The sequence below is a fragment of the Passer montanus genome, unplaced genomic scaffold, assembly GCF_014805655.1.
Source record: "Passer montanus isolate IOZ18808 unplaced genomic scaffold, ASM1480565v1 scaffold29, whole genome shotgun sequence".
Lineage (NCBI taxonomy): Eukaryota > Metazoa > Chordata > Aves > Passeriformes > Passeridae > Passer > Passer montanus.
The window spans coordinates 6655895-6671334 of record NW_024367596.1 but is presented as its reverse complement, the minus strand read 5'-3'; the positions used below and the strand labels follow the sequence as shown (position 1 = coordinate 6671334).

The following is a 15440-nucleotide window of genomic DNA, read 5'->3' as shown; positions in this document are numbered from 1 at the left end:
CCAATGCATTTGGAAGCATGAAGGAACAGAGCAGACCTGATACCAGCCCCAGCAGGGGCTGCAATGGAGACTGCAGAAGAACAATAGACCAGATGAGACACATTTTCAAAAGTGCATTAGATTCCGGAGTGCTGGATGAAATGGTGATAGATCCATGTCCTAAACCCACCCCAGTGAAATTGCACTGCCCTCAGGAGCTCCCTTGGAACTGCTGCTCAAGACATACTCAGAGGGAACAAAATGCTCATGCACAAGGGTGGAATTTGAGGATTTCAGTGTGGCACATCAGAGACACTCTGCCAGTACCCTGTGTGCTGGCACACCTCAGTGACAGGAGCCTTCAGGTGTATGCAGAAGATCAGCAAGAACAAAATTTGAATGTGCTTTTGTACTTTGTATTTACACTCACATTGCTAACACTGTACAACCACTGCTGCACTGCAGTTTGTTTCTGAACCAATTATTCTATAAGCATCCAGTGAAAATCATGATTTTCAATGTAAACTGGCAGTAAATAGCATTTAGAGCAGCATCTGCGATGTAAAAGTCTCCTCCTACAAGTTTAACTTTTTTATGACTCATTTTCATTCTTTTTTCTTTCTCAGTCCTCCTTGCAAGACTAACTTACATTAAAAACAACAATTTAATCAATCACAATTTGCAAAGGCCTCTCAGGGACACATTCCACAGATCAAAGCAATTCCAACAGAAGGTCATTCTATTGCTTCTCTTCAGCCATAAGAGCTGGCAATTGTAAAGGAAACATTTCACCTTTTCATTACCTGAAGAAAAATTCACTATTCACTATTAATACAGAGACAATAAATAATAGATGAATTGGAGAAACACCACAAGCTGTGGGAGAAGAGAGAATCCAGGCTTTCCATCACATTCTCCTCATCCATATTTATGAATCCCTCAGGTTTTCTGGGTAATCTGAATAAATGGATTTTGGATGATATGGGCATGGTAAGAAAACTGCTTTCCATGAAGCAAGGGAATAGAATTGTGGACATAACAGAATTAGAGATGCTTATGATGTATGTGCAGTTGCATTCATTACAGGAGAGACCACAACATCACTGAAGAACATTTACCTGTGTAACGACTTTAAAATGGTAACAACCCTTGCTATGACCAGCTGCTGAGCAGAACAGAGCCTCACTGAGGCTCTAATATACCTAAACATTAAGTATGGGTCAGCATTCTCATAAAAGAGTGCTTTGTGGAAATTACAGAGAGAGAACAGACAGAATTAGTAAAAAAAGTGCTTTTCAAAGCCTAGGCTGTTTCAGGATCTATTTTACATTAAAATGTTTCATGTATATATACACACATCTTTCAGAATGCACCAAAATGGTTAAGAATTACTTATTTGCCTGGAAAACATTTATAATCTAGAACCAGAAGTTAAAAAGAAAACCAAAACAAACAGCAGGAAATAAAAACCCAAAAGGAGCCCCAGAGCCAGACACAATGGTGGGCAGAACCCAAGTCCACATGCAGACAGGGTCAGAGAAGGACTGTGTGAAAGCAGCTGCTCACAATACCTAAAAATAGCTTAGCATTCCTCCTTTTGGGTAAAGCTCCACCAGATGCTCCTGGTACCTTCTGGAAAGAGAGAAAGAAACAATTAAAAATCCATCAAGTGAGACAACAGCAAATCTGCCTCCATCTCTCCCATCAAACCCCAGTCCTTGGTGAGCAAGGATGTAAATGTTCCTTGCTCTCCTCTGACCCTGGGACTCATCAGTGCCCAGCACCCCCACGAAGAGAGGGAGCCTCCACCTGAGTCCTTCACTCTTGGCCTGCTGGCAATGGATCAGAGGGTGTCCCACAGCCACCACGGGTGGCAGCTCTTCTGTCACCAAGGCAGAGACACCCAGCACCTCTCAAACCTCTCCCCAACAGTATTTATTAATGCCTAAAGCTGAGTTAGAGAGAAGAAAAGATGATTATCTACATAAAGGATTCTTCAACCCTTCATAACTAATTCCAGTAGGACCACTTTGCTTTGACCTGTTTGTTAGGTTCATTTTCTTCTATCCAGAAAAAAATGCCCTTTCCGTAAGAATCTACACCTGCTTCCATTAATCCAAATTACCACCATGTTTTCTAAATATTAGATACTTCAAGCAATTGCTTAGTAGGGTATTTGATTGTATTTTTTTAATTTAAGCACCATACCAGAAAACAGTAAATTCCAAATGAGATTACGTTTCACTACTTTTCCAGTTCAGAATACCTCAGACTGCAAGGGGAAACACAACTAACTGAGGAAATGTCAAAGGCAATACACTTACTCCTTAAGTTGTTTATTAAACAGCACCATTAAATCAAATTAAATCAAAAAAGCCTCTGTGGCTATTTGGTGCCAACATGATGCATGATGCAGTGTGTAATGTTAGCGTAACTGGCAAGGTTGTTAGGCAACTTTTTTTTTTTTTAATAATAATATTGGGATACAACAGGTGGAGAGAAAGCAGCCAAGAACCTGTCAGCCTACAGGGAAAGTTCATGTTTGCCTCTGCCCCTTCGCAGGCAAAAGGGTCACATATTTTGGGTGGTTCCCTTCACCATGTAAATTAAAGCTCTGGCCTAAGCAAACTGCTTTAATCATCAGTGAGGTCTTATACATCATAGGAAAATTTTCCATTCTTAGAAAGAGCAGATGCTGACAAACGCCCCTTGGCTGCATTTGAGAACAGAATCCATTATCCACATAGAAAAGCCCTAGGGAAAATCAGGGTTGCAACTCCAGCAGTTCCAATAAAAATAAAAATTCCTCAATGAACTGAAAATAACATGCAGAACGTTTCTTTCTATAATGCTACTGGAATTTAACAAGTGGGAAGGAAGTACCCAGGAATATATTTTAAATGCATTTTAAACCTTTTTTTTTAAAAAGCAGTAGCAAGAAACAACATAATCCAATTGAAAATACATTATGAATAAATTACACATTCTCCAAGGACTATATTTCCAGAACTAAAAAAAAACCCATTTTTTCCAATACTAGGAAACTCCAATTGAATTCTGATGTCACCAAGTGTGATACTGTGAAAGTCATTAAGACTAGAGATTGCAAAGAGAAAGAATTCATATGGATTGCTTATATTTAACTCAGGCTGACAATGATTTCAGCTTGATTTTTCCAGATACAAATACATCAGAATCAAAGCTGCTCAATACTCCTGAAACACCCACAACCTGAGTCTTTTTTTTTACCTTGTCAGAAATCACTGAAAACATTCTCCATTCACAAACCCATTTTTGTTTCTAACAGATGTGACACACCCAACAAATGGGAGTGACATGAGGCATCAGCAGTGGCATTAAATTTCATTTGTGATGCTCCTTGGACAAGGTGACAGTGCAGCCTGTTCTGCTGTCTCTCACTTTTTATAACACCATCATCCCTGGATAGCATCCAGAAACCTATCCCTGCAGGAAATCTTTGGGCTTCTCTGCCCAGGGTTTTCAACAGGGCTGAGGTATCACTACAGCACCAAGCTGAAGCTCTGCCTGGAAATGAACAGCACCCAGAGCTGTATAAAGTAATGCACTACAGGAAAGAGGCTGATTTAAAAATTCTGAAGAATGTAACTCTGTGGAAAAGGAAAAATAAAAGTAAATTTCCTTTATTTAGCTAAGAATTTTACCAGGGGTGCTCCATCACTTGCTCTTGTGCCCATCTCTGATGATGCAGCAGAGGCCTCTGGTGCTGAGCTGCCACAGGCAGATGCTCCAGCTCCACTTGAGCCAGCAGGCTGAAGATGTGACCCTTATTTTCTAACTGAATTGTGACAAGATACACAAATGACATTTATTCCAAACATCTTGGGAAGCAACCCTGGATTTCTGCAGCAATGCAGTGCATTCTGCAAGGATGATGCCAAGGGAACCACAGGCAGGAATAGCAGCCTCACTATAAGAGTCTTAAGATAGCACATCCAATGCCTTTGGCTTTACTGTATCCTACACCATTAAAAGCTTGGCTTCCAAAATCAAAACCACAATGCAGCATGTGCCAGACACTTCATAAAACACTTGATGTTTCACATTGCTCAAAGGAAAACACGGACATCACTTAAGAAGCAAACAGTCATGGCAAAAAAAAGAAATCCACAGCTAATATATGAGGAATCCTGGCTATGAGCCCTATTAGATGATGCAATATTCACCTGCACTGTGTAGTCAAACCCTGTTTCCTGCCACATGACCCAGAGAACCAGTGTGTTGCCACCTTCCAGCATAGAGCCACCCCCTCTGCTACATCATGATTTACCCAGAGGAAAACAGGAACCACTGAACTTCAATCAAAGGGATTTGCAACACCAAACAACAGATGGGGTATTTCTTTCTTCATTTTGGAGTTCTTCAGCCTAAGTTCTTTATGAGTTCTTTATCAGGAAAGGAATTTTTGAGGCCTCATTTTAACCCCAGTTTAACTTATGGAAAAAATTAATATACAAGGAAAGCTGACAGGATTTCTGCCCACCTGTCTCTGAATAGCATCTTTCAGGAGTGTTAAATTCAGTCAGAAGAACCATTGCTAAAACCAGAGTAGGCTCTGCAAAAACTCAGTTAACAGAGTGAAGGAAAATGTTGGTATTGCCCTCAGAAGGAAAGGCAATTCTAAAGCATAACATCATTTACCATCTCATCCTGGAAGACATGAAATCGACCTCACTGTAATTCTGATAAAATATGAACACTCCTCTACTGGAAATGAGGTAAGTGGTCAGGGCACTTCATATAACTCAAGGCCTTCACCACCCAGGGGAAGCCTTGCTGTAGAATGAGAAACAAGGATTCCAACCCACTCCAAGCAGTTATTTTAAGCCCTCTAACTTGCCAACAGAGACAGAGCTTATGGGAGAGTGAGCTATAAGCAAACCCAGTGCCTTCCTTATAGCTCAGGTCAGAAGTAATTAAGAGTCTTTTGAAGATGCCAGACAAACCACAGACAAGCAGAGGTTATAAAGCACAAGTTATAAGTGACTGCTGATAGGCAGTGATGGCATGGAAGAGCAGTGAACATCAGGCTGTACGTGCACACCCATGTGTTGGGAAAGGCTAAATGAGGGCCAGTGTGTGTCTAGAATCCAGCAATCATTTAAGTTAAGCTTAAGATCCCAAACTAGGTCAGGGTTTAACTGTACAGGAATCTTAGTATGAAAAAGAGGAGTCCTTTCACCCTGAGAAGAAACCTCATCTGAAAAATAGAAATCAGCAGCTTTCAGCCAAATCTGAGCCAAACCCAGTAACTGTACACTTAAAAGGCAGGTTTCAGAAAATATTTAGCTATGTGCAATGTGCACATAACATGCAGACAACATGTATGTGAGACACAGAAATGAGAAGTGAAAAACACCAGTGAAAGTCGGGAAGGAGCTGCCTTTAAGGTCTGACTCTTTGATTCATCTCAGAATTGAAGCTGTAGGATAGGTTGGGATCCAAGCACCTGGATTTGACATCCAGCCCCAAATCAGAACCTGCTCATTTCAGTCACCCAGGACTTGGTGTGTGTCTGCAATGCGTTACCCAGGTGAGCACAAGAGGCAGGAGAAGTGCTGGGGTGGCTCTCTGGGAAGGCACAGGTCTCACCTCTCTCACGTGCCGCTTCAGGTGCAGGTAGACACACTGTCCTGTTTTCCGGTAATGCCGTTCGATGTGCTCCCTTCCAAATCCCAGAAACGTGTTCATGCACACGTAGAGACCTCCTTCTGAATCCTGCAAGGAATGGCACAAACACTTACAGCAGGGAAGGACAGGGAGGACCCAGCACACGAAAAGAAACCCCAAGAATTGTAGACCCTTTATGTTATCAAGCACACACTTAAAATATGGCTTTGACAGCATATTATGGTGTTTACACTATCAGTCCCCTAAGAAACTTCCCCATCATATCATAACATATCATAACACATCATCCCACAGCCTACAGAAACTCTTTGAAATGAGTTACCGTGCAAATACAGATTAGTGAATGTCCAAATCAGAAGTCTAGAAGTTAGTCTTGAAAAATTCCACTTGAGTGCCCAACCCACAGAGGTTCATAGGCACAGAAATTTGTAAAGCATTGAAATAAGCATGAGCAATTATTTGAACTGGCAGAATTTCTTGTGGGCATTTGATTGCAAGAACATGATCCCAAACCAGAGGCACAGCAGAGTTGATGGTCCAGGGACTCTGCCACAACTTCTACAACTGATCACAGTCTTGTCTGAGAAAAAAGATCTCAAGTGACTTCACAGACCTTAAAACTGGCTAACAGAAACTTGACAAGTGCTCTGTGTTCATTCTTCAGTATCTATCAGGGTTCTTCTCCATTCATGAAATACAGACCTTGGAGACAAGGGCATTATAAAGGCAATATTAAGATATATACTCCTGGTGCTGATCACAAATGCTGACATTTCAATAACGTAACCTGGCATCACTTTTTGCTCTCCCTAAAACTGGGTGTTGATGCTGGCTGTTACCAATCTTGCTCAATTTTAGCACCACTCTAAGATCTCTCCTACATCAGACTGCCCGGAGGACTTTCAGTCATCTGCTCATTGGTGTTGGATCAATTTTTCCAAGCCCTCTAACACGTATTGTTTTGAGTAGGTGGTGCAGAACAAAGACTGAGCCCTTCAGAAGCTCTGTGACCTTCCTTCCATTGTGAGCACGTTTGTGCTATTGCATAGCACAGGACATCTTGTGTTAAATTCCTCAAAGAACAACATGAACTACACTCATTCATAGGCACCTCAGAAGTAAATTATAAACATATATATATATACGTGATAGTAAGGATCATCATCTCCTGAAGCAATCATATTAGACACATACATGCTGCCTGCTCTTCTATCCTGCATTCCAAATCCTTCTGCATTACTTCTTTCTATGGGAAAGTCATGGACGTGTCCTCTAGAAGACGATCCTAGAAGTACCCAGTCTAAATAAAAATATACAGTGTTGTCACTCTAGGGTCTCAGGAACTTTGTTTAAAGTTTTGTTTTCTTGGAGATGATTCTCTCTTTTTCTGGAGGCAATCCAAGAGACCACTGAACCGTTTCTGAGGCAGCCTATGACAACAATCTGACACTTTCAGTATGGGAGCTAAATGTAGAGTCTGAGTAAGTTGGTTGTGGTTACTAACAAAACAGATGTTTCTCCAAGAGAGCACAGGCAGAGTGTTCTCTCCCATAGCTTGGAAAGAAGTGGACAGACTGTTCAAAAGCCCAAAAGGTCAAAGTAAAACAGAAGCCTGTGTGAAAAAGACACCTTTGTAGATGGCTGAATAAAGGATTAGGCCCCTGCTTGGTGCTCAAAAAACACTTGACTGTGATCTAAGACAAGCTTTGTGCTGGTAAATTTAACCTCACTGAGCAGACAAACAATTCTGGAAGGAATTATATTTTACATCGTCTGTGGCATGTAAATCTTTGTATTTGACAAGCATTTTAGATGTGTGTGAAAGTTTATGCTGGAGGAAGGCAGCTTATCTGCAGTACTGGAGAGATTACACCAGAAAAGCATAACTTGTCCTGACAGACAAAACCAGGAACTTTAGCTGGGTATCTCCCCCCTCATTCCTGCTTGAGGATGCAGCAGACATGCAGTGTGAAGTTCAGGATAAAGTAATGTATAAACATTCTCTTCCTTTATCAGTCCAGTCTAAAGGCACTGCTGGGGCAGAAGCTTGTACTTGGTCAGGCTCCATCACTGCCCAAAAGGCACTCAAGAGCAGATCAGCCTTCTCACCTTCTAAGCAGAAAGAAAAGGGATTGCTCCTCACTGTATTTCTGCCTCTTCTTTGCTGCTAAGGTGCTCATGGTATGCTAGGTACTTAATTCAGAGAGGGAAACATACAGCCCAAACCAGGGAGAAAAGTATTTCAAAAAAAGGAAAAAAAAGCCGCTCTTACTTATTTGGACACCTATTTATGTTTGGAGGAAGGAAAGAGGCAGAGAATCCCCAGGGAAAGAGAGGTAAAAGGCACCAGTTGCTCCCTCTCAGATGCAAAAGCAGAGCAGGGAGGCTGGTGGGTGAGAGGCAAACACAAGTGCCAGCCATGAGGACAGAGAGAGAGTGAGAGGTCACCCCCTCATTCCTGCTCACCCCTCATTCCACTGCTCCTGCACCAGACACCAACAGCTTCCAAACACCCCTAACCTGGTCAGGACTGAACTAATGACCTCCATCCCATTACCAGCCCTCACAAACCATTCAGATCCCTCAGGGAAATTCAGGGTTTAGCAATTTCAGCTCCTGCAGTGGCTCAGACAACAATGGCTTTGTACAAACACATGGGCTGTGGTGATCTCCTAACATGGCAAACAGTTGCAGACTCAAGGATGGTGTCTCATGCACAGGTGTTTGCTTTAGATCCTCTGGAACAATGGCAAAATTTGCTAAGACAATATCACAGAAGAGAGTAAAATGGCACCTGGAGTCTCCACAAGTCTCCATACAAACATGAAGAATGAAAAGGTCATCCATCCTATTGTATACAAAATGAAATGTACCAGTTATGAGACAGGGTCACTGTCTTTGTGCATTCTGTCATGGTTTCCCTACAAAATTCAAGCCCATACAGCAGTGCTACACGCTCTGCTCAGGGTGTCTGTTCACCAGGAATCACCATAAATTAATCTGGCTGTGGTCATAAGAGTCTTGCTTGTGTAACTACAATCCAGTCTTTAATGTATTTGAAAAAGTTGCAGAACCATCCCTAACATACACACATTGTACTGGCTCCCACAATAGTCCACCTAAATGACACATATTTTATTTCAGGACAAGCTGAAAAAGAACAACAGATGTTTTGGCACTTAATATTCATCTCAACAAGACATAATAATTTACAATGAAGAATAAAAAGAAAGCCTGTCTCTCTGTCATGTACCAGTATTACCTACATTAAAACAAGGAGAAAAAGAAAAAAAACACAGCAACTGAACACAACAGGACATAGACATGGCTCCAGCAAACAAAAAGTTCATTTTAAAGTTTCCACTGCAGTAAATGTAATTATTTCTGAGGTGGGGGAACCGACACAAAAAAAGTGTGCTAAGGCCAAGAATATATCTAGTCACATTCAAAAGAAACATGGGATATGAACAGTGGTGTGAGTCTGCCTTTTAGACCACTGCCCTCTGTCACCCAAAGGTGACAGGAAAGTAATGGTGACTAAAGGAAAGCAGAAAAGGAATAATAAGAGGGTAAATTTTGGCATCAGGTAAAAAATGGATCAGAGGGAGAAGCAACAGAATCAGAATAAGGAATGGAAGGCCACTGACATACACAAACATTGATGTCAAAATACACACAAGCAGTGAAGAGGAGCCATGTACTGGAACTGGTGAAAGATGAGAGACAGGAAAAGAAGAGCTGAGTTGGGCAGAGAAAGAAGGGACAAAGGATGTGGAAGTAGGAAATAAATTACAGGGCCCAGTAACTGGACTGTTAACTTGAAGTGCAAAAGAAATCCTTCCCCTGCTCTTCCTTTATAAAAGCACTGTACAGCACTGGATAGCACTGGATATTTCCCCACAGCAAATTAATTCACAATTGCTTAACAGATTCCTGGTACCTCTGCTGTAGCTCCTGAATGGGCACATGCACAAGGCCAATCCAGTACAGCACTTAGAACATTTCCTGGGACAAAAAAAACTGTATGGGCCAGTCAGGCACTAAACCAAACCCAAACCTCCACTCTGAGAGGTGCATGGACTGCTCACGCCCACCTATAAATCACAAATGGATCCAGAGCAGTGCGTATGAACTCCAAAGCAGTGCACATGAATTCCAAAGCAGTGTCTTGGACAAGTGACATGCACAGGCAGGATCAAGGCTTCGCAGTTAGTGAGCAAATACAATGGCAAAACTAATGCTGGGTCAGGAGTACTTCTAACCTGCAACCAGGAATAGAGAACTTCCACCCATCCCTCACCACTGTTTGGAGCAGCTTATCCAGGTGAGCCACTGGCAGGGGTGCCTGAGATCCAGCAGGGCTGATTGCCAAGCTCCAGCCCAGCAGTGCAGCCCCAGCAGTGCCACCTGCACTGCTTCCACAGCACCTGAGATGTGGGGATTTTGCTTTGTGCAGAACCTTGGCTGTACAGCTCTGTTGGTCACAAAAATAGTGCTGTGCTTCCAGAACAGAAAAGCTGGGGAGAAGACTGAGAGGAAAACTGATGGTTCCACAGCATGTCAGCAAAGGTCCAGCACTGTGCATTCATCTGCATCTCTGTTTATCCTCTGACACTCTGGGTACCTCAGAATTCAGGTGCTACCCAAAATATTCCAGTTCAGCACCACTCTGGGTAACAGGATGGTCAGTGACACACAAAGAGGAAAAGGCTAGTGAGATTCAAATTTAAACCAACCCCAAGGAAATGCACAATGCACATACACACTGGTTGTTCTCCCAGGCACCATAATTATTTCTCATGTGTCAACCACTGCAGGCACAATTTCTGCTGATGTTACCATTCTCTAACTTACAGAAGAGCAGTGAGTTAACTGATGTGAACCAGTTGAGTGTCCTGGTGCACTTCCAGCCAGCAAAACACCTGCCCAAGTGACAGCTTTGGCATGTCACTGTCAAGCAACAGTACCACACTGCTCTGATTTTCAGGTGATCACCCACCACCAAGCAGTTTAATGCCTCACTAACTGGAGGTCATTTTGCAGCTAGGCCAAAATCCTCATCTGGAGTATTCCCTTTGTCTTAGTGTGCTCAGTCCTCTTGTTTCTTCTCTGCTGCTCTCATTCCATCAATAGAAACAAGATCCAAGCCTACCCCTCACAGACACGAGCCTCAGTGACTTCCTGATTTTCCTCAAGGAATATTGACCAAAGGAACTGCCAGACAGGAGGTGCTTATTTCAAGAATGTTTTGTGCAACACAATCAACAATATCCCTTACACACTCCAGTCTCTCAAGGATTTCAGTCTCAACTGCACAACAAACAGCAGAGCATCAGCTCAGACTCTGGAAATTGTCCCAACACAACCATTACAGAGCTCCCGAGCCACAAAAATGAAGTCAGCAAGACTCACAAAAGAAGCTGTTGTCAGCAGCAAGGTTTTCCAGCAGAGCAAAGCCAAACTTTCAGCTGCTCAAACAAACACAGTCCTGCACTCTGCCTGGTCCTGTCACCGTGTCAGGCTCATGAGCTGGGCTGGGGCTGTCACCAATGCCCTTCGTGGGGAAGGTTTCAGGGCACATCCACGTGCAGCATCCACAGCTCACATTAAGCCCTTTTTATGCTCCAGTTTGTATCCCCTTTCCAGCTGTTATCTCTCCCCCAGATGTGTCACTTTCACAACCATTGGCAGGAATGGAGAGAATGGCATGGAGCTGTCTCAGGGGAGGTTTAGGTTGGATATTAGGGAAAGGTTTTTCATCTAGAGGGTGGCTGGACGCTGGAACAGGCTCCCCAGGGAAGTGGTCCCAGCACCAAGCCTGACAAAGCTGAAGAAGTGCTTGGACATAGTGGGATTGTTGGGATGTCCTATGCAGGGCCAGGAGCTGGACTCAATGATCCTCATGGGTCTTTTCTAACTCAGCATATTCTATGACTCTACAGTTCTGTGATAAATGATCAGATGTTGTTGAGACCAGGATCACATTAAAAGGTGGAATTTCCAGACCTGAGTACTATCCTTCTAAAAAAAATAACAGTACAACAAAAGATTATTTAATGCAACCTTCATATCTTCTGCATTCTACTGAACATAAAGTCAGGCTCATCCACCATCCTTCTAAAAAAAATAACAGTACAACAAAAGATTATTTAATGCAACCTTCATATCTACTGAACACAAAGTCAGGCTCATCCACTAAAAGAGGAAGAGAGGTCACAGTGGACAAAAAAAAAAGATAGAAGAAACCTACAGCACAGTGTTGGAGATGTGTAAAAAGTCACCAGGAAGCATGACTGCACCTCTGCAGGTCTGAATAATGAGAGGTGCAGGGCTTTGCCAGCCAAGCTGCAGGGTCAGTCCCTGGAGGAAGCAATACTCAGCACCAGGCCAGGATTGTGTTTTGAGCAGCCTGCCTTCCCTCCTCAATTCCTGTACAAAGGAATGGCTAACTGGTGGAGGAGCCCTCATCAGAGAAACATAGTTTTTCTAGAAGACATCAAAAAAATCACAAAAAAGGTAATTAAAATGTAAATCATTAAATGGCATATTTTCATATGAGCCAAGCAAACTAAAAAGTGTCACTAGGTCTCTTAAGTGCAAAGAAATTTGCCTCTTGTTCCTGCCAACTTTCCAGGGACCAATCCCAGTATGTTCTGTTGGAAAAAGGCCAAATCTAAAGACATTAATTTCTCATCTGTTTGTATTTCTAACAATGCCACCTTTCTGACAAGATCACCACGATACAGCTAATCCACGTGGAACAAATACACTAAATAGCCACTTGTACTTCTAGCTCTCACTTCTGAAGTCTCTCAGCTAATAACTCTCACTGCAGCACAAAGGTGACATTGTTCTCAGATCTCCATCCAAGGAAGATTTAAACCTCATGGAAAGGGAACCTCAACCAGTTTTGAGAACAATCATTCAAGCTGCCTATATCCACTGGAAGATGCACTGCTCAAACCCAGAGAAGATGACACAACTGACAGAGTGACAAACAGGGCTGCAAAAGCCACGTCTCACTGCCACGTTAAGCTTTGGAAGTAGAAGAGGGAGCTGCTCACTCCCAGCACCTCATTTTCCTTGGCACCCCCTGACAGGAAAAGCTCTGATTCTGACCATTCCACTCTGCTTGGCCCTTGCAAATTTGCTGCAGCATCTTTCTCTACAATAATATCATTACTCTGTACCCCAACACTCCCAGGTCTGATGGTTTTCAGTGTATTTTAAAGATCACAACACATCCCTACAGAAAAAGAATTAATATACAGTTAATACAGCTAAAGACACTTGACTGTAGAGCTGCTGCACGACCAGGTATGACATGACATGCTAAAGTAAACTGTAGCAAGGAGCATATTTTAAAATGGCAAATTGAGAAGATGTGAGGAAATACTGAGAAATATTCTTATCTGAGAAAAAAACTCCTCCAGCAAAAAGCAATCTGGAATTTTAGCATGGCTAACAAAACCAAGAGTGGTTTGTTATTTTTTTAATTCTTGAACGTTATAACAGGGCCAACAGTGTATCTTCTTTCAAAAAGAGGCAGGTACCTCAAGAGGAAGAGGCTCACTTAGGCAATACATCAATAACCTAATAAAGTAAGTCACAAAATCAACCTACTACAAAACATAAACATCGCTCTTGAGCCAAGAAACAACCTGTCTGTATCCTTTCACTTTCCTTCTGAATGAAATACTGCAAGAACACAGTTTTGCTATTTTCAATTTGTCAATTACAGTGTTTTACCCTAGAAAGCACACATTACATATGCCCCTTAGAATCTCCACCCTACAAACAATATCCAAGTATCTATTAGATTATATGGGAATTTAAAATAAAAACTGAGGCAAATCTTTCACTCAGCTAAGCAGAGGAGTGGTATGGGCTGAAAAGCTGAAAAGGGAAAGAACAAAAACTGAGGCTGCTTTTATTTTCACTGGTACTGCCAAGCCTTTTGCCCAGTGAATGCCCATAACACAATTTAAACAAGAAGCTTTTACATTGGAGGGCAACATTTTCCTAAATCTGAAATCTCTTCCTGATAATTTCAAAAGGTTTTTTTCTTAGTTTAAAAAAAATCATACATACTGCTTTCCACTCCTTCTGCTACTTTTATCCATAGTTTCTGTTAAGCTTGGCTCAAATGTTTTATGTTTTGTTCAAACATATTGTTTAGGTAAACACAGCTTTAGCTGTGTTCAACTGAGGCTTGTTGCAGGGGGTGGTGATTGATTGTTTTTCACTCTGTAGCAGTATTTTATATCCCTTCCTACTTGTTAACAGAAACTTTTCATAAACCACAATATCGAAGAAGCCTGAAAGTGTTACTAAAAACATCAACCATGTGTTCACCCAAGCAGAAATCTGAAGGAAAGAATGTGGTATATTGATTTTCCCCCGCCAAAACCTCCTTAAGTATATAATGCAATTATCGCCTCTGCGGTGGAGTCCGATTTGGCAGTTCTAATCAGCCCAGTACAGTCAGGGCTGCTGGGTGACACTTGAGATCTGAAGAGTGTGGGTAAAAATAACCTCTGTTCAACAAGACATGACGAACACCAGACAGCTGAGTCACCTTTAAAATCAAGTCTGATTTTCTGTATTAAAAGGAATTATCAAAGAGAGGGGGAATTATTAAATAGAAGGGGATAAATGATTCCAAAAATGTGTCTGAAATGTACTGAACATTGAATATTCTGCAATGCAATGAGCTTCCTTCTGATTGCTGACATTGACATCAACATATAGTACTCAGTCACCTTTGGGAAACCTCAGTTTCCTGTGCAGTAGCAGCTGCTAATAAAATTTTCAACCTCTTTTGAAAAAGTCTAATTTCTAAGCACCTGTTTCTTATGAAGCACTGCCATTTATGAAGGCTTCCAGTATTAGCAGTGAAGTTAAAAACTGAGTCAGGCCCCAAATCTGCCATGGAGCACATGCAATCTGTGGAGCTGGAGGATGTTTTTTAAGACACCATAGAAATAACACCACAGAAAGTTTACTGCACATGAAACATTCATTTAACAGCAAAGGAACCAAGCTGGTGGGGAAATACTACAAGTCCATTGAAGTTCAGTGATGCAACTGAAACCTCGGGGGAGAAAGTGTTTCACGAACTTTCACGCTGATTTTCAGGATAAGCCTTTACCTCGGAAGCTTTCTCTGAAGAGTTTGAACAGAATGAGCACCGAGGCAGTAGGAAAGCAAAATAATTGACATCCTCTCGCCAAAACAGACAAGGAGAAGGCCATTTCAACACTCCCTTTTGAACTACCTCGGTGTGAAAGCAAAAGGGCTCCGGGTGGAGCAGGCACACCGCGACAAGCAGAGCAAGCAGGGAAGCTTCCCCAAAACCACAAAATCCCCGTGTCCAAGCAACCACTTCAGAGCGCCTCGAAGGAGGGAAATAAACAAACAAACAAACGCAGGAAGGAGCCGGCAGCGATGTGCGGGAGCGCCGCGCCCCCGGGGCGAGGGGCCGCGGCAGGTGCGGGCAGGGATCGGGGCGGCCCCGCAGCCTGAGGGGAGGCAGCGGCCCGGGGAGCGTGCGAGGGGAAGGGGCCGCGGCGGGCGGGGGCGCGGAGGCAGCCGGGGGTGGTTCGCTGCACTCACGGGCGAGTCGTAGGAGAAGGCACATTCCGTCTTGTAGACCCGGTCCCCTGACTTGGGCACCCGGATCGTGGGCATGTAGGGGACCAGCAGCTCGCCCAGGTCCCCGGCGGCCATCTGCGCATCGCCGCCGCGGAAGAGCGCGGCCCGCTGCATCCTCCTTCCCTCCCTGCTCCCCT

At 42.9% G+C, this 15440-nt stretch overlaps 1 protein-coding gene across 1 annotated transcript in view; it reads right to left on the bottom strand.

The window, feature by feature from the left end:
• Positions 1-15424, bottom strand: part of USP13 (ubiquitin specific peptidase 13) — a 47207-nt gene extending 31783 nt beyond the window's left edge. Inside the window, exons 1-3 of the mRNA XM_039713456.1 lie at positions 15265-15424; positions 5611-5736; positions 1551-1611 (exon numbers count right to left, since the gene is read on the bottom strand). Coding sequence (XP_039569390.1) covers positions 1551-1611; positions 5611-5736; positions 15265-15417 — 340 coding nt within the window. The 5' untranslated portion in view covers positions 15418-15424. The remainder of the gene's footprint in view (positions 1-1550; positions 1612-5610; positions 5737-15264) is intronic.
• Between the last annotated feature and the right edge of the window lie 16 nt (positions 15425-15440).